Raw genomic sequence first — 25007 nt, forward strand, 5'->3', positions numbered from 1 at the left:
ATTAATGGGCGTAAGCGCAAATAGGTATTTAACAAAGCATGTCTGTATTTTTAAAATGGGCCCAAATCACTCGACAAATGTGTTAAGTAGCATTTAAAGAAACACTTTTATTTTGTTCATACCTATAACGCGTTGAATAACAGAACCAGGTGTGTTTTTTTATAATTTTCGGAGCATACATTGCGATTTTTTCTATCGAGGTAATTTCATATAGTCAACTCGGCAAATGCACAGATATTATATTAAATATGTGTGTCCTGTATACCGAAAACTACTGGACCGATTTCGCTGAAAATTTCGAAGTTTATTATTTTTAGTGCCATGAGTATTTAGAGATTAGTTTGTATGGTAGAAGAAGTTGGGGACGCCCCAGGAAGACTGAACACATTATCTCTGCGTTGGAATGAACGTTGTTCTCGATGAAGTCGATATAATGAAATATATTGTGAAACACTGACTCCAGGCGTAATTCCGTGCCGCAGGGCGTCAAATTCGACCCCCAAAAATTAGATACCGGCATAATACTAATTTTAAAGTGTATTCAAAGGGCATAAACATGACCATCCGAGCATTCACCTATCAAACAGGGCTGCGGTAAAATCAAGAATTATTATTATTATCAATTTTTGTAAATAATTTTAATGCTTTTTATATCATTTTGAGTTAAATCTAGATTGGTAATGATTAATAGTAAACTATTGATGACAACAGTACTTATATAATTTCAAATTTGTTTAAAAACATTAAAAGCACCGATAATATGATAAAGATAATCTACAGGTGCAGCAAAACAGACAGTGCAGACATGCCGTGTAGTGGGGGTAGGGACCTGGGAGGGGTCTTATTGTATCGGGAGGGTCGTGCTCTTTTCAGTCGTTACCATGGTTTAGTCCGGACAAAATCGGAGCTTCGCCGTCTGCACGTTTCTTGAAAATGACCGTTCTTTCGTCGCCACCCAGCGGACCTTTCGGCTGCAATTTGCGACTTCTTCCTGTGGGGCTACCCCAAGGAAAATGTTTTAAACATCGTTCTCACACCTTTGAAGAACTCCATTTTTTTTAATAGCCCAACTGCACTGTTTGTTTTTGCACTGTCCGTTTTTGTTTGCCGCACCCTGCATCATAACATTACAGTAATTCTAAAAAGTATTTACGAAAAATGTCACCTTGTAGGGGGTGGGACGTGTTTTCAAATTACTGTGTCAGGCGTCAAAATAACCCATCCCAACTACGGCTCAATATTTAGAGACGAACGTGAAAATACATAATTGTTTGTATATTTCACTAAACTACATTGAATGAGCACGAAGTATCTCAAATCGTTTGATAGAATCCAATCAATATTTAAAAAAAACTTGCTAACCAATACATTCTGACCGTTTAAAGTGAATATACAAGGGCATATTATATAAGCTTAGATCGTTTTCAATGGTTACGTAACGCCGCAACAAAACGGGGTAAGTGCCCTGCAGATTGATTTCGTAAGCATTAGCAGTTTATTTGTATTATGGTTTGACTTAGGTTTGAAGGCAGCCACCGGGTTTTATTGACTTCGCGTTTATCCACACGCGATGTATTTATGAATTCCTCCAATCCGAATACTACATAGATTATTACAGTTGATTTATCAAACTTATACTTAGGTACCTATTTATTTACTTTGCCTTAATTCAATGACTAAGTAGGTACCTTATCAATTTTTTATAAATATTCGCATAATTTCAAATCAATACCCTACTTTTAATAAGAATGACTTAATGCCAAGCAAAGCACCTTCTTGTAATTTTCATTAATTCGGGTTTTGGGGGTAAATTTAATTTAATTTTTATTTATTTTATATATACTATATATAAATTACAAACAATACAAAACAAAATGAACCTTTGTCTGTCCAACTGGGAAGGATTCCCTAACACTAATACTAATCTATTTTTGTTTGTCAAAATCATATATGAAGTATTCATATATGTATATATTGACGACTATACATTGAATGTGATGAATGTAGGAGTTCACTGAAGGTGGAACAAAACAAAAATAGGAGAAGGAATTTAAAATATGTCGATTTTTTGTTTTTCGATTTATATTATTGGACATTACAGTTAGTAATCCTTATGACGCTTTAACTAAAATGTAGGCATTAACTGCTTGTGGCTTTTCAGTGCGCTTCAGCAAAGACAGAAACAAGTAAACTTATCGATATTTTTGTGATCGAATTCAAATCTAGAAATTTCAGAAAGATTAAAAAAAATTCGTTTGCAACAAAATCGAAGAATTCCTTTTTTTTCTTAGCACTTTAGTTCTCTTACGAGTCACCAGCCACGACTGCATTGTGGTCGACCAATATAAACGAGGGATACAGCTAAAATATAAATTGTTTCACCTCTGTGTAAATTTGCAGAACCAAGAACTGCACATCAAAATATAATAATATTATTTGTTACATAATTCGTAATATTATGTGTAAATGCTGTATTGTTTTGTTTTGCTGATTTATTTTACTTATTATATTGGATTTGTAGCAGCTTTTAAACTCTTGCGTGCCAATATATATACTTAATGATATTTTCAAAAATTGGTTTCTCTGAACATAACTAGTTATTCTGGGCTACTTACGGTAGATTGTTGCAAGTAAGTTTTTAAGAAAACAGAATAGCTGGCGCACTGCGATAAATGCACACAAAGATTTAAGGTTTGCCCAAATTCTGTATCAGTAGTAATGATAATAATAAATTTTTTTTAGTCAATGATGCAGACTTGTAATAAATGTATTTTTTATTATTTTGTAATACTACATATTTGTTATTTAGTTTTTGAATAACTTAATGAGTAAAACCTCAAATTGTAATATTTAATTATTGAAGACAATATTAGCGACTTCTAAACGAAAATCTGAAACAGAAAAATCAGAAAAAGATACGGTCACATCTAGGACTCAAACCCCAGGAAACCTTGCCGGGGCACTGCTCTACCAACTGAGCTAGTGGGACCTTATCTCCTTCGGTCATATTTAACTGTATCATACTTCGAATAAGAACTAGCAACATTGTCTTCATTTTTTTACCGATCTTTTCTTTTTCTTATTTTTCTTCGTATCTTTTTCTGTTTCAGATTTTCGTTTAGGTATCGCTTATATTGTCTTCAATAATTAAATATTTGTTAATTAAAGTTAACTACTATTTTTTAAAATTAATATTAATTCCTTTGGTTTTTCATAAAATGAGATTATATCATTCCCCATTTTTTAACATTTTACTAATTTGTTGTTTGTTTAACTATGCTTGCATCTTTTTCATTAGAGTACTAAAGTGTTTTTTTTTCTAAATTTCAGACAACTGTGATAAGTTTGGAGGCACTCCCTAAAATAATAGATACAACTCAACTGACGACAGATCTGGAAGGAACTTTACAATATGATCATGCACAATGGATCGACTTAAGACTGGTAAGTAAAATGTTCCTCATAACTTCTTTAACGGGTAATTACATATATTAACAATTTGATAAATTTCTAACGTTCATTGTACATGAAAAAACTATACCTCTGTGTATTTGAGTACTTCTTGAGGAAGCAAATCGATAGATACAGCACGGTGATAATGATGAGCATTATATTCATACTTAATTAATGACCCTGTATTCTATGTTTTCAGGCTTTGGAAGAATTAACCTGGCAGGCTGGTGACATTTTAGATAGATTAGACGATTTACAAGAAGATCTGGCGAGATCCGACTTTGCAGACGACGTGTCAGGGGCCAAGCACGGTATCGACCTCCACAACGAGATGAAGAAGAAAATTGTTAAAGTTCCTGTAGAAGAATTAGAAGCCCAAGGTAAACAAGCTACATAAATACATACACAAAAACCTGTCATATTACCCATTCCCATTATTTTCCTTTCTATAAATTTTCTAATATTAAACACCAATCAATCGAATCCTGGCTAAAAGATCTCATTTTTAGCTAATATTTTTTATTGTGATTTTGAGAAGAAGTTAAGCTTATGAAGGGTATAAAACAAGTAAAATAAATAAACAAGACCTCATTAGCATAATCAAAAACCTCAATATATCGGTTTCATGCAAACGGCGGATGGAACCTTCTTGTTCCAAGGGCACACACAGTGCTTTTTAGAATCTAGATGAATGTATCAGTTATTTTAGTTTTTCAAATTCCTAAAATTTAAAAAAATTTCCTTAATTGTTCAGTTGGATCGTTATGATGTTAATTGCTACTTTGGATGGTACCTTTACTGCTGTGGTAGGAAACATAAAATAACAGAGAAGCAGTGCCCAAGGGTCAAATAAATTCTTTTGACATTATTTTCAAGAACTTTCTAATTTCGATTACTAGTTAATGAGTGAATCAACTTTTTGTAATTAATGAGCGGGTCTAAACTAGCACGGTTATAAAACTAGTTTGGTTCTATTGAATTCAAAACTATTTGAACAGTGAACTACTTATTTTCGTCATTTAATAATTATTTGCTCTACAAGCAATTTATTTATTTTTAATCAATTTGAACATTTAGAATGTTGTTTTTTAATATCCAAACTGGTCAACATCCTCGATTGATCATTGTTTTTTTTACAAAATGTTATAATATTTGTTCATAAAGCATCTGGCATCCGACTTCTATATTATTATCTGTACAGTTTTTTCAACACTCAATTAGGATTAGCTCATGCCACTTCACTTCTGTTTTCTCTTTTCTTAAAATGTTAAGTTTTTATGTACTGCTCTGCATAGCTCCCATAAACACACAATTATCTCCGTGTTCCACTATATTCTCTATGCCTGTCTTTGGGTGTTAATGATATCACATGCGAGACATTGGTATTTCTTCATTCTCTTCGCATTTCCTTTTTTTATGTGAAACCCCACTAGAGCCCCCAACTGGGTGGACCCAGTGGGACTATGGCATACCCAATTAGGGTATGTTGTGTGGCTGAAGAGAGTAGAGAGGGGAAGGAGATGGGGAGGATGAAGGTGGGGAAGTCCCTGGCGATTCAGATTTGGTTACCAAACATGGCCAAAGCCATTTCAAGCAACATTTCAATTCTGAATGGTGGTTTTACACCAGGGCGATACTGAGAGTATATACCACTCTGGAACATGCCGCAAACATACTACATATATATTATTTTAAATGAGTATTTCATGAAGTAACACAAATTAACCATGTCAAATTTACTTGTGCATGCCGGGATTGGTACCCGTGACCTCCAGCTTGCTAGCCTAGTGCATTACCCCTCGACAACGGAGGCCGTTAAAACTACAACTATTGATTGAGTAAAATGTTTCTTTCAAACGCTTACGCAACGTATCGAGTACATTATAAGATAATTTGTACTTGTAGCAATAATCTAGCCTGCGAAATCCTCAGCATTCACACATCAACTGAGATTATGCTGTTTTCATGTGTCTTTTATATAAATTCACAAACACTTAATTAATTTCACTATGATAACATTGCAGCACAGTTTGCTAGGTCAAACTTATCACTTAACTTAATATATTATTTGTGTATTACAGGTGAGCGCATACTGCAGCGCTTGCAGGCGGCGGACACTTTGGCGCTGGCGGCAGGCAGTGGGTCGCCCGGACCGGGCGCTTTCCACTGCGGCGAGTCCTCGGGCGTCCGCCAGCAGCTGGACTCGGTGCGGCAGGCGCACCACCACCTGCTGCAGCTCTGGCACCGCAAGAAGCTGCAGATTGACCAGTGCTTCCAGTTGAGGCTGTTTGAGCAAGATTGCGAGAAGGTAACCTTCATTATTCATGTAGCAATCTTTTACATCTTCTTTTGTTGTATGCACAGATTTTCGATCCACTATGTTTACCTTTTATATACTTATATTTTTCAGTTTCTCCTTGAAGCTTTACAGCTTGTACTTGTGTGTTAAATGTTTAGGTCACAAATATAAAAATTGTTTCATAAATATAAGTATGACATAAAAAAAACAATTGATTGGAGATTTGACTTAACTGCAGTGAAATATTGTTTCATTTTTAATGATATCATTAAAATATATAGATTATTTTTGGCCCCGACAGACGGGAGTATAAAATTTTGCAAGGTCTCAAATATGTAAATGTCAAGTCAGCTCCCTTGTCACAGGCCACTCATTGTTATGAATTTACTTGCTTCCCGCAATCTGAGGGATAGTGAACAACACTATCTTAATGGAGAAAAGTGTTTAAAGTTTACTAGATATTTGCTCCACTGTTATCTAATTCTACAAAAAGACTATTTGTTGGGTCCTTCTCAAATAGTTTATCACTGTCACTTACGCCGATCAGAAAATATAATATTTCTTATAATTCCAGATGCTGGAGTGGATCTGTCACAACCGCAGTGCATTCCTCTCGTCCTACGTGGAGATAGGTCGGTCCTGCGCCCTCGCAAAGCAGTTGCAAGAAGAGCATGCTAGGTTCGCCGCAGCGTGCGGTGGCAGCGCACGTGCATCTGTAGCACGTGTGTCCGCCGCAGCCAGAAGGTTGCAGGAGCAGCGGCACTATGCACACACGCACATTGCCTCACTTGCACATGCCATGGAACGGGCCTTCAAAGACTTAGCGGCAGGTTAGTTCATATTTGTGTTTTCTCATATTTCCTTAAATTTCTTATTTGAAGAACTTATTATTTTGTATTATTACTTCTTGGTTCATTGATATTGAATGCACGCAAGGCAAGTGATCAAGAGATTCAATAAGATTAAGTTATATTGATATATCTCTTTAAATGTTATCTGCTAGTTAACTTTTTACTGTCATAATTACTAAAATACATATAAATTTGCTTCAAACTTTTTAATGTCCTGGAAAAGATCAATAAAAAAATTAAGTACAGAAGTCTAGAATGCGAATTAGAGAATTTCTGGTTTCACTTGAGGAAACTGTTTACATGTTTAAGGACCCCAAATAATCACTCACAAGAATCTTGAAGGCCTGTTGCTTGCCTAAAAAAATAACATTTAGGCATCCTTAATTAGTTTTAGTAAAATTATTTACATAATGCACTTGTGATACTGCGAAAATAAACCTATTGATTAAGTCCCACCTGCATCAAAATGATAGACCTACGTACATATATTTTATGATCATTATTAAATGATAGTAAAACAATGTACCCGATCATTTAGTTTTTTAAGATAAAGTTCTTCAATTACATCTTGTTGTTGTGATGTAAAACAATATCCATTGTTTGACAGGTGTCAAACTTAATATTTTGAAAATCATGGAGATAATTTCAAAACCCATAGATCAAATTTACCCTCTTGTCTATTATAAAACATTACAATCATTTCATGAAGTTAACTTAACTAAGGACTGGTTGTTTCGGAGAATTTTAACAATTCATCAAATTTCAACGTTCATTGGGTTCTGTGAAAGTCCTATTCAAATTCTGTTATTATATCATTGTTGGCTAGTTGCTTGACAAAACAGAAATAAAAACAGAACTTGAAAAAATCTTTCACAGAACTTGAAAGTGAACGTTGAAATTTGATGAATTGTTCAAATTCTCCGAAACAACCCGTCCTAAGGAAAAATCAAGATTTCAAAACTACAAAATTCATTTCATAATATTAGATATATTCATAATGAATTAATAAACAAATTTTTATTCATAACATTATATTTATGGTGCAATTTTTTTGTTTTGTTTATTTTTGGTTTTTGTTTGATTGTATATATAATATTAGATTATGAAGATAAAATACAGTAAAAGAAAGACTTTAAAGATTTCACAGAGTTGGATTAGTAGTATTTTTTAGCAAATTAAAGTATTATTTTTTTTAATTGTGTGCTATCACTCAACAAAATAGTTTGGTTTATTTATTATTTATTAATTTAGTTAACTAGCTTTCCTTATACCTGGCATTGCTCGACTTTTCTCTACTTTCAATAAATAAATTATACATGTATTATACACGGTGTCCGGAAACTCGTAGTACGAGCGGGAAACTGGAGAATCTACACCACATGGGGAACCCAAAAAAACATAAAGTTTTTTGATTTGAGCATTTTCACAAAAAAAAAAAAAAAAACCAAAAAAAAAATTTTTCGGCTATTTTAGGGTTAAAGTTTTTTCTGGTGTTTAGGGTTGAACAACAGATGTTTTAACCCTGCAGAGCAGAAATATTTTATGATTACACCGGATTAAATGAAGGGTGATTTCAAAATAATGCTTCAAATCCGAGTTTCTTCATTTGTTTTACTTTCAAATAGTTTTAATTAGTTGGGTACTTTGATCTTCTGTAATAATTTATAAGAATTTGATTAAAAAAAATAAAAAAAAAATCAACTTCCAACTCGATTTACTCTATAACGAAAGCTCAAATCAAAAAAAATATACTACAAAATCGACTCCAAATGTGATGTAGATTCACCAGTTTCCCGCTTGTACTACGAGTTTCCGGACACCCTGTATATAGAAACCTTCCGGAAGAAATTCTCTAAATGATAGTGAAAACCCAATCAGACTTCTTTGCACAGTTAATAGGAACTGAGCGCATAAACAGACAGACGCGGATAGTGACTTTGTTTAATACTATTTAGAAATATTTGACAAAATTTTTGAAATGTATTAATCTGGAGGGCATTTTAAAAAGCTAAAAAACAATTTAAAAGTATTCATACATTTGCTTTTATTGTGACATTTGTGTTCTGGCATTCTAAGAGCGCACCACGTAAGGAGATTTGGGATAGTATGTCATCAAAAGATAGTTTTTTTCATTAATTTTCATAGTACTGAATGATGGAACGACAATATGTACATATAACCATTAAAGCATTTAATTTTTATTATTATTGATTACTTCCATACAAATGAAAGCAACTTAAAAAGAATACAGTAACATATAGTAGTCAAACTTTCTATTCAGTAATAATAATAGGATATTACTTATAGTTCCATTTTTGTAAAAAAATCATCTGAATGGCTCTTTATAAATATTAATTCATTGGTTCTATCATATTACTAACGTCAAAGTTAGTATTAGTTATTATATTAATAATTATTAGTAATTAGTTCTATCATATTATTTAGTCAAAGTTTATGTGGTTGAACAATTATTTTTTTATATTTTCAATTATTAGGTTTGGAAGAGCGCAGTGCCGTGTTATCACTGTCAGTGGTATTCCACCACAAGGCGGAGGTGTACGCGGGCGCCGTAGCGGGCTGGAGCGCCCAATGCGCACCACCCCCGGACGTGCGTGACGTGCTGGCTCTCGAGCAACACATTGTGCGCCACCAGCAGCTCTACGAGCAGATGTGCCAGGCGTACACCGAGGTAAACTATCGCTACCAACTGGAATAACTAATTAATAAAATTATAATTTGACAACTAAAATAAATAACATTTTGTTTCTTATTGTCTTTGGTGGTGATTGGCATAATCGAAATAGGTATCTCGCCATTGCCGAAACTGATAACCGCTGATTTAAAGCTTATACTATTGTATATTTGAATGTTTTATCTAACTGCATAGATAAACTTAATACATATTCAAATTTCGATATCTCAGAACTCCATTTCGTGGACTTTTACCTGAATATCCTAGCGATTCTCTTGATAATTTATACTATTACACTTTGAATCAATTCGAGGGGTAATTACTACAACAAGTTAACTCAGAAATCAAAGTAAATGTCAGCTTAAATCAACATTATTTCCTCTTCTATGTATGTCTGCTACAACACATATTTTGTATTGATGGCATACAAAAAACACAATACAATATATTATGCATTTGTAGCATAAGAGAAAATTATGGTATTGTTTTTGTGTGCAACTCTGAACCACTGATTCGAAGTTGCTGATTTGTAGTAATTACCTTGCAAATTATTATAAATTTTTAAATGAAAAGTAATAATTTCAATGATTACTCAAGGAATATAATAATATGTATAAGCATTTATTTTTAATGTGTGTAAGTTTTCATTTGTTTACATCAATCATTTACAAAGGAATATCTCGATTATGCCCATCACTAGTAATGTTGTTTTGGATTTCTTCTTGCAAATATTGTTACTTGTTTTCAAATTTGTTGTAAATTATTGACAAGATTTTGGGAATCAAACAATAAGAAATGTTTATTTTGAGGAGCTTTTTAGTGGAATTATTGCAAATGTTTGTTTTTTGCCACACTATTATATAAATTTACATAAATAAAGATTCACTTATTATGTGACCATCTTCAATAAAGACACTTCTTAAGTTCGTGAAAACTATATAAGAAATATGTCCATTAAAAATAATTCATTCATTAATTCTTATTTATATTACATATGTAATTATTTCTATTATATTTATTATCGTTTCTTTTCACACATCACATTTTGATCATTTGGCATTATTAATTTACTGTTGTTGTTTTTATAATTAATTATTGAATCTCTTTTTATCATAAAGCTTGCTTTTAATAAATTAGAAGATTGTCAAACTATTTTGTTGCATAATTGGAATTCATTTTGTTGTAATATTTGAATAGCATTATTTATAGAGCAGTACCCGTATTACTAAGACTGGTTGAATAATTGTGTGTATCCCTTCTGAATCAGGTGTATGACGCTTATCAGAATCTATTGAACGGATTGGATATAATGCTGCAAGTTTGTCATGGCATACCACAACAGAGAGATCCGTCACTGTTTCCTGCAGAAGCTTGTAGCGAAGATCCGAACCGTAATAGTGCAGTAACAGAAAACTGCATTACCACTGCCCCACAGAGAACGGTTCATACAGAAAACATTCATTAGTTCTTGTTTAAAACAATAGATGGTGCCGGTTCTGAAGATTTTGGCTTTTTGGGAATTTTTCATAAATTTCTCGACTGTTGTACATAAATAATATTCTGGATTTTCTCTACTCGAGTTTTTTTTATGATTTCATCAAATCCATTAACTTTTTTAGTGGTACCTTTCTTACAATTTCATTCTTTCGGGTCTCGATTTTCAGTCAAATATTACGTCTCTTTGATCTTTCCTAATTCATAATTTGATTGATAAATACCAAGTTGATGTTACAGCAATAATCTATTTTTTCCCTTAATTATACACAATCAACCATCAACAATAATTCATCACCCATTCATAATATTTAACATGCATGCTTATTCGATGAGGTGGTCCTGTCTCATTTTCTACTAATTTTCACGCTTTTCAGTTAGTCTGATTATCTTTAAAGTTATCAATAATATTCAAGTAATTTTCTTTGCTTCATTAACAAACACTTTAACTCACAATATTTTGCATTTGCTATCTTTGAATATATTATAAAAATAAAATTAATTATTGTACTACGTACGTATTTCATTAATTTAAAAATTCTTCAAATAATACCAAAATGCATTATTAAAACAAAAGTCATGTTTAGATTGTTTTTACGAAACACGAAGAGGTTTAGATAACAGTGAATAATTATAATGAATTAATTTAATAATTTTACTACTGCATATAATTTGTACTCCTGCTAACATTACTTACAGCTTTTTGAAAGTTTTCACACTGAAGGGACTATTTTTATGTTTAGTTATCTTTCCACTTTGTTATTACGTATTTGATGTTTTATAGAGAGAGTAATGATTTGTTTATTTTTCCATAGGTCCACTCAACAAGTAAAAAGTTACTTTACCAATTGGATCACCTCGTCCAAGTCTGTAACCAGCCTGACCACAGGAACCATGTAAGACCATTTTCAATCATTAATATAATTATTTCACTAGTGCACCTGTGAAAAATCACAGGATATAAGATTTAAAAAATAAAAGACATGGTGGTGAATAACGATTTCTTGAAAATGGAAAAAGGCACCCGTTGAAAATTCACGAAATCAGACTTTACTTTATTAACCCTAAGAAATTTAAACAAAAGTACACACTATGTCATGTTTCAAATATAGAATTAAAATAATTTTCTAGTTTTTTAATATGTTTTTAGAAGGTTGTCGCTTGTCTTTATTCTTCACACAATCAGCTCCGATTTTAAAAATGGACTTAAATTCAAAGCAAATTCATTGACCAGAGTTACACGTACACGGACAGAGCCATAACTTCGTATTTTTGATGATAAATCTAATATAAAAAAATCATTAAATCTTCTTGGGTGCCTGTAAATTACATCCTTATAATATTTTATTAAAATTTTAAGTACCGCACAGAAGAATATACCAACTGCTCCCAACCATCTGGAGCCATTGAAACTATGGCATTCCCAATTGGGATATGTTGTGAGGATGAATGTAGTGGGTAGAAAAAGGAGATAGCTTATTCAGATGTCACCAAACATGGCTAAAGTTATTTCAAACAACATTCTTGGGGTCTGAAAGGGAGTCTTTCACCAGGGCGACACTGTGACTTTTTTCCACTCTGGAACATGCCTGCATTATACTAAATTTATATTATTTTTAATTAATTAGTTGTGAAACAACACAAATTAGTTAAATAAAATTTACGTAAGGTTGGGAATCCACAGACTGTTACAAGTTGATAATTGAAATTCGTGTTGTTTTTTTATGATAATTATCTAGTCACTGCTTTAAGCATTTGTTATCGACTGCTTGTAGTAGTACGTGCATTCCCTGCCCTAGACCCCTATTTTACAAAAAGGCAAGTAAATACTACTACATTTTGACTATGATTTCCATTCCCCCAGACTGACGGAAGTTCCGGCAGTAGCCGTGGTGACCCGGCCGCCGACTACTCGTCAGGCGCCAGCCACGTGCTGGCTGTCATTCACCAGATCCTCGGGCAGCACCGCGCGCTCGAGGCCCGCTGGCATGCCACGCGCCTTCAGCTGCACCAGCGCCTCGCTCTGCTGCTCTATAAGGAGGACTGCAAACAGGTACTAAACAAAAGAAAACCAACACTTTTGACTTATGTAAACCAAATTAGACTCAGATGCACGAGAAGGTTTGAAATTTTTTTTTAATGTTTTACGAAAGGTAGATACATTTGGCACATTACGGCAAGCGATCGCTCAAGACATTTGCGACATATGCCAAAAATCACTTGAGTCGTTAAACCTGACCTAAAGTCACTATGACTATCTCTAGACTATTGGATCCACGAAATCCACTGAAGAGATCAAACAGTGGAAGTGTGTTATGTGCCAAAGTAAGGTCAATTTTATTTAGTTTCGAGTAAAAATTACCAACATTTACAAATATCGGCAGTCTTGAACAGTTATGCAAAATTCATTGTCTGCGGAGTAGAAAGGTCTATGTTGTAGTCTAATTAGCGTGATCAGTTCTCTTTTCAATAGCTATAGATCACACTTCTAAAACACGATTTTTTCTCCATTAAACTCCCAATGAGATATGCTGTGAACCGCCATTAGTACCCTTCAGGTGTTTTTTTTTTTAGTTATAAGCTCTTCAAAATACAGTAACATAATACAGTATTTACATTGTTCTCTTCATTCTTTCCACATTTTCAACACTAGACTTTTCATCAGTATGAGATCTAATTCTGATTTTTTAATCTTTCTCAGGTTCTGGATTGGCTGGCGAACCATGGAGAAGTTTTCATTAGGAAAAATACCGGCATCGGAAGGAATCTCCAGAAAGCCAGGGTGTATCAAAAGTCTCACGAACATTTCGAGAATGTTGCTCAGGTGAGTCTCTTAATTATATATTGATTGTGTAAACTTGTTTTTTGTGTATTTTATTTATGTTTCTGATTTAATTTGTTAAATTTTTTATCGATTTTCAGTTCTTCGCTTCCATTAATATTTTTAACCAAGACTCTTTGTCCTTTGCGGCAGTTAATCTTCATTTCTTAATTATTTTTCTACCTTCATAGGTCTTTAAATTCAAGGGTGGAAAACTGTTAATTTTGCCATAGTAAAGAATTCACGTCAAATTTAAATATTTTATTTTATGGAATTTCGCCTTCAAAACTTAACTTATTTTTTAATTTTTACAAATTTCGATTTCAAAGTTAACATAATTTAAAACTTTTTTTTTTTCATTGAAATCTGACGGAGTGTGCATGTTGTCATACATACCTCAGTTTTGTCGGTTAACAGTAAGGTCAATCCTACTCGGGTCAGTATGAAATTGTTTTTTTTTTTTCTATATCCTTCTTCCTATTTTGTGATCAAGTTAGGGAAGTAGAACGGTCTATATTAATACAATAATATTTGAGATAGATTGTTCTTTTTTCGATCGAGCTTGTTCTAAATATTTTGTTAATTTTTGAATTTAGTCGCTCTTGAGAGAGATTTTTTATAACTTCTTAACCCAAATACATGAAGCAAAAAATGCAATTTTCCATCCCACATATTAGGTAGGTAGATGTTATCTGTACTCTTACTGCGTCACATATATCAAAAATTAAGAAAGGTAATGTAATAAATACTAATGTGGCCAATTAATTATCATCTGATTAAAACAAACAATAAGCCATGCAAATATATTTTCGTATTTCCATATTTGTTAGTTTGTCTGAGTGACGTATTGTTCTGAAGATTGCCGTAACACTCTTTGAATTCAAATTATCTTTAATGAATGCCTCAGACGTAAGTCTATCTCACTAAAGTTTCTACACCATTGATCATTTGAATACAAAGTTACTGTTTCAACGAATAAAAATCTGGCTGAGAAACTTCATTGCTTATCCTTTGGATTGATAATACGGCAGTTTTCGGGAAACTAGCTATTGTGTCCCCATTTTAATTTGATCTTTTTTTAATCTTACTTTAGCATTCGAGTGACAGCTACCCATCTTTGGGTAGCACAGCGAATTCCTTTGAGTGATATCTACCCAAAATTTAAGGTATCGAAATTTAGGGTAAACTTCCCAAATTTAGAATGGCTCGAGGGCAAATTTAGTTCCCGAAATTTGGGTAGCTGATTTTTATGAATTCAAATTAATTTATTATGAATTTTTCACAACTAGCTTGGTATGTTTACTGCTAGCTTGATTAAGTTTGATTATGCATTGAATTCCTAAAGAGGCAACTGATGTTCCTCTCATGCAATATTCTAGATAATATTTTGTATTGTTATTTTATTTTGTGTAAAAACCATTTTATTTTTTCTAAAAATTGAACATCAGTTTACATGTCAAAAATTGCAATTTTTTAAAACCTCTTTATAGTAATATACACTTGATCGCATCTGGTTCCTCGTCCAGGCGTCGAGAATTCAATTCCTCAGCTCAGTGAGTTCAGCAATCAACACTTGATGGTGGTAGGAGATTTTCATATATTGTCTGGTTATTCGTAACCAGGGAATGTTTGTCTTTCTTTTAAGATAGTAATAATATAATATAATATAACATAGTAATAATATTCGATATTGCCCCAAATAATTACAAGGTAGGGCAATTTCATAACTAACATACAGAATTGAAAATTATTAAATATTACAATATATTTATTTTTTTAATATGGGATTTGTGGATACATATAGATGGATTCATTGGCTTAAAACCACAGTAAGTAATTTATATGTTTCCGTATCAAAATTCGAAGTTCTAAATCTATCTAAGTTATGTGCATATTTGAGCTGTTCCAATTAGATTACATAGGTTAGTTCTAAATACCTCATTCTTCATAATTATATTTTGGCATCTAGCTATAGTTATACGCCTTTCTCAAATACCTATCTGAAGTTTTTCCAATTCATCCAAAGTCTTTTTAAGTGGGACTCTCATCTGTGGACGACGTCTATTTCTTTTCTCAAACAATTTTACCAGCTCATTGTAATCAGCTGTGAAAAACCCACCATGGAAATGCCATATTTGCAATATTGCAGTTTTAGATCATCAAAATTTACTTTCTGGATATACTCCAGTGGGTTTCCGCCCAGGCATCGTGGGTTCAATTCCTCTGCTGGTTAAGTCACATTGCACAACCAGTATGATGGTAGTAGAACTTTTTCATATATTGTCAGGTTATTCGTAACCCGGGAATGTTTGTCTTTAGTGATAAAAATAAAAGATTGTTCAGATTAATCATTTGCATTGTAATATACCATGTTGGATCAAATGGAGTAATTTTTTACTAACCTTATCTATCCAGCAACCAAATGAAGAATTTAAGTCTATTTAATATGTTTTATACCTTCAGAATAATTTGTTCGTTTTTGGGGAACAACTCATTTGGTTTCACTGAAATCATTGTAACTTCCTTGCTGCTGTGGTGAGAAATATGATCTAAAAGTTGTTAGAAAAAGAAAACACTAAGCTTTATATTCAAATCTGGAAGTTGACCACAGAAGAATTCAAATGTGCTCTTTGATGAAACCAAAGGTACCGTCCCCAAATTGAAAAAAAACTGAATTTTTTATTAATTATTTTTATACGAAATGAAAAAAAAGTTAGGTGACAATAATGTTTGTAATACATTGTGTCTAGTAAAATTAAAAATTTATTGTGAAACCCTTTCACATTTTGTAAATCAGATTAAGAAAATGTTAAATATTTTATCACAGCTCCTGAAAAACTGAACTATTACTAGTACGAGGGTGGTATGAAAAGTTTCCGACCTCAACGCAAAAATGGCGGTACTCATCAATAAGAGCTAGTGTATATAGTTGTGCATCTTTTGACAGTTACTCACCAAAGTTTCGACCTTTTTGGACGCGCAGTTTTTAGATGACAGTCGTTTGAGTGAGTCGATGTGTGTGTTTTTGTGGAAATGGAAAAATTGAGTATCGAGCTGTTATTACATTTTTGTTTTTGAAAGGCTTTAAGCCTACACAAATTAAAGATGAGTTGGACTCTGTGTATGGAGACTCTGCACCATCATTTACCACTCATCATTACGGTTTGAACTGGTGGACCATCCGCCTTACTCACCAGATATGGCCCCAACCGACTTCTTATTGTATCCTATTCTAAAAACTGCGCTCGGAGGACAGAGATTTTCGTCAAATGAAGTGGCAATCACCTTTGTGAACAATTATTTTGCAGAGATAAACGCCGAGTACTATTTGGATGGGTTAGAGAGATGGGAGCATCGCTGGGAGAAGAGTGTAGAGTAACAAGGCGACTATGTGGAAAAATAAATAAAAAACTTAGGGAATAAAACCTTGTTTCATTGTTAGGTCGGAAATTTTTCAGACCACCCTTGTAAATAAGAAATATCAAAACTATCTGTTGTTATTTGTACATTTTCACAAACATACCTACCAGTATAAAACAGAATCCATGCAAAAAATCAAGACATTTAGAATAATGTTTTCCGCTGAACCCCTTTATGTAACAACAGAATCTAATTAATATTTTTTAATCTTTGGATAGTTTTTTGATATCTTATTAGCCAAGATACAGCGAGAAGTGTTGCACGCCCTACAAAAATGCTTGCGGCATTTAATCTAAAGCTTTTTAATCATTTTTCAAGAACTGTTTATTAATTGTAGGAACATAAAAATATAGATAGATAATTACAATAATGAGATGTTACTATATAAATATTATTTTTGTATTAATGCCGACTGGCTACACATCAACCGTTCTTTCCTCAGCGTAAAATATATATATGTATAAGTTAGTGTATATATATGTATAATGTACATGTAAATTAATAAACATCAGAAATCCACTACTGATGTCTTGGCATTCAAAAGGTTAAAGACGTTTGTAAATTTTTTTTTATATATGAATGTGAGTCGTCTGTCGATACTGTATACCGAAAATAAGAGAATTCCCGAGTTTATGTAGTTAGCAAGTAGACTGAATTTGACGAATAATCAATAAGTTCGTAGAATGAAAATCAATAATAAGGTGGTGGTGTTTCAGGTTCTGTCATGTTTTACATTGTCACAAATCGATGATCAGCACCACTTTTAATTGTTGTCATGTTTAATGTTCCCTGTTACGCCTGATGCTGCACAGCTCCAGAGGAATTTAATTGAAAAATATTTAGACATTAAAAAAAATATCCACCTTATGTTCCATTCATCGTCCGTTTATCTCCTGCCCCCACTCTTCACCAATCCCTAGTTATGCCTCTACCCCCACTTCAACACCTAATATTATATGTTCATCCATAAATTATGTAATATATGTACATATTACATAATTTATAATATATTATTATTAAATTATATTTTATGTAATATATTATATGTAATATTATATTTTATGTAATTTATAATATATTTTATTACTATTTATATACACTATTTATATATTTACAAATGAAAGCCATACATGTCTGTATTTTGTGAAGAACCCTTACTTCGCTACAAAATATGTAAAAAAAAAAATCGTACTTATCATCTACACGATATTTTTTTTATAAAAAAATTCTCTAATATATTTTTATCGGAATTAATGGCTATCGTTGGGAAATTACATAGTATAGATTATACATTTTTTATAAATATAAAAACAAAATATTTTGTAAGACGGTACAATTTACAAAAACACAGTTTTGCAAAAAAAATGTCAGTTATTACGAAAATAGTGTCAGCGGACCGCTCGGCATGTTACCCTTGCCACACTTAGGTAATAACAGATCGCAGAAGCTTGGCATTCCAAGGGTTAACAGTCATGAAAAGAAAAGCTTTCAGCAACTAAACTTGTTATTAATTTTAGTGACGAAAAAACACAACCACTTATATTTTGTAAAATAGTGTTTTCTTCGTAAAGTAATGATGTGCTAATTGAAAATTACTTTTGCTAATTAAATTACAGTGTCTTTTGACACCATGTAGTTTCGTTTTTAAAACGTACTGAAATTTCTAGAAAGAAAATCCCTTTCTATCGCCCCCTTGCTTTAATGGCATTTTTAAACGATTTGTACTTTGTTTCAATTAAGTGCTTACCTTTTTAAACATCGACAATTGCGCATGCGCGTCTCTTGCTCCACTGCCGGCTCTTTCGCGAGGAAAACATACAATTCGATTATAAGATTTTTTTTAAATTTTGGTGACTTAAATTACAAATCTTCCATAAAATTGATTCAAACTTATGTTCCAACCCTAATTCACACCATTCTCTGCATATTATATCAAATGAAATGTAACTAGGTACATGATCCATAAGTTAAGGCGATGCCATACGTAGTAATGCAAAATCGTGTGTTTTTGGTTTGAAAATTTGGTCGCCTAGAAATGTTTCAGATGCTTTAATTTAATACTGCGAGTAGAATACATCTTGACCTTTGAAATAATCGAGTATTTTTTGTATAAGTCTCTTTATAAGCCCAGAAAAAAATAATGTATAGGCCTATGAAAACTGCTTTAAAGTTCAAAATCTCCTACTTACGAACCCATTTTCGGTTATGATTTTATTGTATAATGTGGCAAATTAAGTTGTTTATAAAATGATCGAAAAAAATTAAATATTTATGCCTGAAAATCCACAAAATAAAATAAAAGGCACTTTTTGGCCATGTTTTTTTCTTGCATAAATCAAAACAGGCGGATGGTGTTAAGCGGGAATTTAAACCTTATCGTCATCTACGTAAGGGTTGTTATTGATAGCGGCTCAATTTAAAATACTACACGACGTGGTGCATCGCCTTAAGTATTTTTTCAATCGTGTACGTATTTTGATGCTGTTTTCCCTGCTCACCTGCAAGGTTTACGAGCAAGCTCATGTTAAGCTGAATAAATGATTATTTACGAACTTTGTTCAAGGAGGCGAGATAGATATCAATGTGAATCATCTTTTAAAACCGACCCTTGCGTAATAAGCGTGTCAAGACGGGACGACGCTCTTCCACGGAACGACGATTCATTTGGCCAGCCTTGTGATTCGTCGGCTCTTCCTGCTCGGTCGTCAAAACACTGCGCGGTATCTATGCTTTCTGGCAAAATCTATTCTACACTTAATTACTTTAATTTTCAATTTCTTCAATAAATATTATTTGACGTTTCACATCTGCCAGGCGTCCCGTGAGAGCTATTATATTTTTAACGCATAATGCATTTATTCGTATACGCTTTCAATTACGTAATATTTCATCCATGTCTTGTTTTCGTTAGAATGTCACCACTTTTCCGTTCGATGACAATCACAACAACACGATAATTTAAATAATATTTGCGCATGTGGCAATTATTAACTTCGCATTCCCTGTACAGCCCACACCGCACGCGGCGGTTGCAGGTGATAGTCATTGAGACCCTGCGTGCCGTGTGTAGGTACTCTCAGAATCAGAAGTCCAGCTTCCTCCCTTATGGATCTCTCTCTCTCTCGCTCTTCCGGCATTCCGGCGCTGAACGCCGAGCGTTGCGCACACCCGCACTGGGTTCGAAACTCATCACGTAGCGAGGGAAACTCACGCTCACGAGACCCGCAACAGTTTGCCGGCGCGACCCAATAGTGACGATGTTTTCGTACTTTGAAATTTTAATATTTTTTAAATCAATTATTATTATTTATGTTTTTTGATTAGCATAGCTACAGCCTTCAAAGCCATTACTAAACATTTTGAAAATGATATGTTACAATAGCGTTTCGTTATAGTGCAAGTAAAAAAAAACGAAGCAACAACAAAATTATCAGTGACAAATGTCATTAATAATTATGATCCGATAACAAAACCACAATCACTTTTTATTTTATTTTAAAATTTATATATCTAATATTATGCGAACTAAAACTAAGGTGGTTTACCCTTTTCAATGTTTACATCTCAGTGATACGATTTCAACATTCTTAGAAATTTTATATAAAAGTTTTTGCTCACTGCCCTAGGTTTTCCGTGTTTACTTGGGTTAAACAAATGCGTACGTAAATGTATTCGCGTAGGTATTTTGTACATTTTAAAATGTTGCAATTTTGTAAATGTAAATAATATAAATTTAGGAATAACAATAAACTAACATAAACATTTAATTCGAAGAGAACAATAATGATAATTTAATTAGAACCGAAGTGAATATATACATTGAATGCCCATAAAATGTATCCAGTGCTAATTTGTTATCTTACATAGACTTGGCTCCAATATGCTGTTGGAGAGATCTCCCGCTCTCTTCAATGGTAAGTTTCAAACTGTCCTTAATTATAATAAGTTATTGATTTCAATACTAATTAAATTGTTCTTAGTGTTAAAAATCCGACTTTTACATGAACATTACACCTAGAAATCGAGTTATTTTACACCCCCTGCTTCATAAAGCTTTCTCATCTACGTTTTTAATTTAAGTGATGATCAAACGTAACGTAATATATGCAAGGGTATCTAACGATCTGTAAAATACATATGTATCAAAAGTGTACAATACGACATTTGACGAGAGTGTAGCTCGCGACGAAATTGTGAAAAGCCTGCGTTGATGGATTCGCCAGTAGCTACCTGCCTTGCTTTGTCTGGATGTTTTGCATACAAATTAAAATTTATCATTTTACAAATATGGTGTTCAACTCAGAGCCCAGTCTAAATTATGTGCGGTGTTTTTTATTATTATTTTTCGATAAAATAAATACATATATAATAAATACATATCGACGGCCAATATTCGACGGCCGGCATAGTCCAGTGGTAACGCATTGGACTGCCATTCCGAAGGTCGCGGGTTCGAACCCGGCGTGCGCAAATAAATTTTATTTGATTAATTTGTGTTATTTCACAATTAATTAATTAAAATAATATAAAGTATATTTGCGGCACGTTCCAGAGTGGAAGATACTACCAGTATCGCCCTGGTGTAAGACCACCATTCAGAATTGAAACGTTGCTCCAAATGGCTTTAGCCGTGTTTAGTGACTAGATCTGAATAGCTCCCCACCTTCCTCTTTCCCTTCCCCACTTACTTTCAGCCTCACAACATCCCCCGATTGGGGATTCCATAGTCTCACTGGCTCCAGACGGGAGTAGTTGGGACTCTTGTGAGGTATTCACTATAAAAAAAATATATATATATAAACAGGCGTTCTAATTTATTTTTTTATTTTTATGTAGTTTAAAAATTAAATTTTTATATCTAGTATAAACCTTTAGAATTATTAACAACCAAACACTTCTTTCTGCAATATTTAGAGGCACACTTTACACTACATCTCAAAATATATTGTTTATAGCATTTAGGCGTAACCTTTGCTTCTTTAACATCCGTCGGTAGTTCATTAAATATCTTGAATCCTTTAATTGAAATTATTTTGAGTTCCCGACAAATTTGTCTAAAATCTCCACCGCTCCTCGTGGGGTAGCCAAGTATTTCGAAATTAAAATTTACATTTTTAAACATGTATTTCGGGAGCATGTTATTTTTAATTTTAAATATAAATATTAAGTTTTTTTTTTTAAATAAATTTAAAATAAATCAAATTTAATAATGTTATAATAATTATTAAGTTCTTCAAGTATTTCTGTTATTTTTACAGTTTTTAATGTGACAGCTGTTTCGGCTTTTGAGGCCATTATCAAATGGCCTCAAAAGATGTGGCCATTATCAAATGGCCTCAAAAGCCGAAACAGCTGTCACATCAAAAACTGTAAAAATAACAGAAATACTTGCAGAACTTAATAATTATTATAACATTATTAAATTTGATTTATTTTAAATTTATTTAAAAAAATTAAATGGAGTTCTACGAATTAAACACCAAAACAATAAATAAATACTAAGGTATTTTTTAAAATTATACGCTGTCTCATACGTAAAACCTAGTTTTTTGAAAATTAACTATCTAGGAATATCTACTACAGTTCAAAACTGCTCGCCTGTCTCTATTTTGAACTATGTATTTGCAATTTTTTTATCTGTGATTGCACAAGAAAAGGACACTCGAGCAGTATTTTAAATGAGATGCTACCATTAATTACAAACTACTTTATATCTAATTTATTTCTTATTATTCTAAAAATATAACTTTTTGTCATTTTCTTAGCTAGTAATTTAAAGTTAAATTTGAACATATATTGAGAACATATCGGCTCCCACGGTTTCACGGTTCATCTAACTGCTAGCCGGGATAGTGATCAGCTTCAAACAACTAAAAAATTCAACTCAACAGTAGGCAGAGAGGATGGTACGCCATACAACTTAAGTTTTGTCACACATTCCTTAATTCGTCATAAATAGTTTTGTGTTACTACTTTTCTTGACACGACCCATATCAAATACTTGATTTACTTGATCGTTCCATATCCTCCTGGGGCTTCACCGACTTATTTTTATCTCCACTTGCGCATTGTATATTTTCTTTGAAATCGTTTCTCCTTTCTTTCGCTATTCATGTCCAATCTATCTAAGCGTCCCATTCTTATTCTGATTTATTAAGTTTTGTTCTTTTTCTGTCAGTTCTATTCCCCACTACCATACATCAGGGCTGATATTATAACTCCTTGGGGGACTGCTAACCACCCCAAACTCTCACCTATATTTAACCATTGCATAGATTAAAATGACATAAAAGTTCAAAGCGAAAACATATATTTATTTTGATTTGGTTACGTTCATTTTATACTGCTAATTACACGGAAAGTAAATGCAAAACCAGATTCCAAATGCATAAAGCACTCTGCGGTTATTACTCTTTCCGCGCAGTAAATCCGAAATAAAATGTCATTTTTGCGACAATCGCATCTGTACACAGGGACATAATATCGCAGCGCAGATTATGACATCGCACATCCGTCATTTTACTGTGTGCTTCCAATCGTCATATTATTACGGTGTGTTGTCAGTTTACTGCTGCAAGCGCTATTTTACCGCCCCTTATCTATTCATTGCGAACGGTGAATGCCACTGGATTGGTAACTTCATTGCACTTCCAGAGGCACTTTATTATCTTGACACAAGCTGTCTTTGGTGACGATTCGATAGAGAATCCACCTGATTTTTTGATAACACATGGTCTATCTGATGGTAATCTTCAATGCCACTCTGTACTCACAATTCAGATACCCTTGTCCGTGACAGGCTTTTATTATCTTATTAACAATAAACAAAACTTACTTGTTGGGAAATTTCTATTCACTGGACGTAAATTATCAGTTTGTGGCGGCAGTTGCCCGTTTAAAAACCCAGTGTGCGCAAATATAATAGTGTCTCGTTCCTGAGCTCAAGATATTTTCAGCATCGTCCTGCTGACAGATCAGAATTCAGAGTGAAAACTCTGCTTGAAATCACTTAAATTGTGTTTAAATAAAAGATCTGATATCCAGGTTCATTTAACCCCTCCAGCGTTTGAGGGTCGTATATTTTATAATAGTAGTTATATATTTTTTTCTATCATGCGGAATTAATAAAGAGAAATAATAATTATTGCCAGTTTGCCTCAAATATTTCTACCGGAATATAGTAATAAAATCCTAAAAATAGCCAAAATGAATCTTCCATATTACAATCGGTTTAACTTTAAAAAATATTTCTTATTTTTTATTATATGAAAGAGATAAAAGTGATGGCAGATTTTTCTTACAAATTCTCCAAACAAAACGAAAAATCGAATTCTTTCATTTTTTCTATGATTGGAGTAAAAAATTAAGTAAAAATGTGGTTAGCGTTTTTGACAACATTTTTCACGTTTTATATTAAAATTTTACTATATAAAATAGTAATGTTTATTTTAAAAGCATTCACTGGAAAGATAATTTTATCTAGTTTCTAAAACAGTATTTTTTTACGGAAAAAAATATTTATATAGCACATTTGAAATACAAAGAAAACATTGCAAACTGAACAAATGTGATGAAAGTACTGCAGAGAAATCTTCCCCGTAAACCACCTCTTCCTTGCTAGAGTATATGATACATATGAGATAAAAATATATTACGCATTAAAAATGTACATACGTATGCCTTCTTTATGCTTATGTTTTTTGACCACCATGGGGAAGGATTTTTTAACCGGCATCGCTGTTTACAGTTTCCTGACAATAAAAACCTTCTTGCACGGAGGTACACTTTGCAATCGAAGCTAAGGAATCCACAATAAAACAAACGTCGACTTGGAAAAGCAATCAATATCGTAACATTATAACTTCGGCGCGTTGCCCCTAACACGATGAATTTATTGCACATCCGATCAAATTTCGCTTAGCAATATTATGTTTCATTACTTGTTTATTTCCTAGCACGTCGTCACTGCAGTGCATG

General features: G+C 32.9%; 1 protein-coding gene across 1 annotated transcript in view; it reads left to right on the plus strand.

Annotated features, from left to right (window-relative positions):
* The window catches only part of trio (trio Rho guanine nucleotide exchange factor), a 684295-nt gene that overhangs the window by 202966 nt on the left and 456322 nt on the right, over positions 1–25007 (plus strand). The window contains exons 4-12 of the mRNA XM_089645879.1: positions 3331–3444; positions 3653–3833; positions 5535–5761; positions 6327–6582; positions 9099–9292; positions 10563–10736; positions 11605–11685; positions 12654–12842; positions 13491–13613. Coding sequence (XP_089502005.1) covers positions 3331–3444; positions 3653–3833; positions 5535–5761; positions 6327–6582; positions 9099–9292; positions 10563–10736; positions 11605–11685; positions 12654–12842; positions 13491–13613 — 1539 coding nt within the window. The remainder of the gene's footprint in view (positions 1–3330; positions 3445–3652; positions 3834–5534; positions 5762–6326; positions 6583–9098; positions 9293–10562; positions 10737–11604; positions 11686–12653; positions 12843–13490; positions 13614–25007) is intronic.

This window comes from Hesperophylax consimilis, chromosome 23, assembly GCF_061612785.1.
Source record: "Hesperophylax consimilis isolate HC1 chromosome 23, BYU_Hcon_1.0, whole genome shotgun sequence".
Taxonomy (NCBI): Eukaryota; Metazoa; Arthropoda; class Insecta; order Trichoptera; family Limnephilidae; genus Hesperophylax; species Hesperophylax consimilis.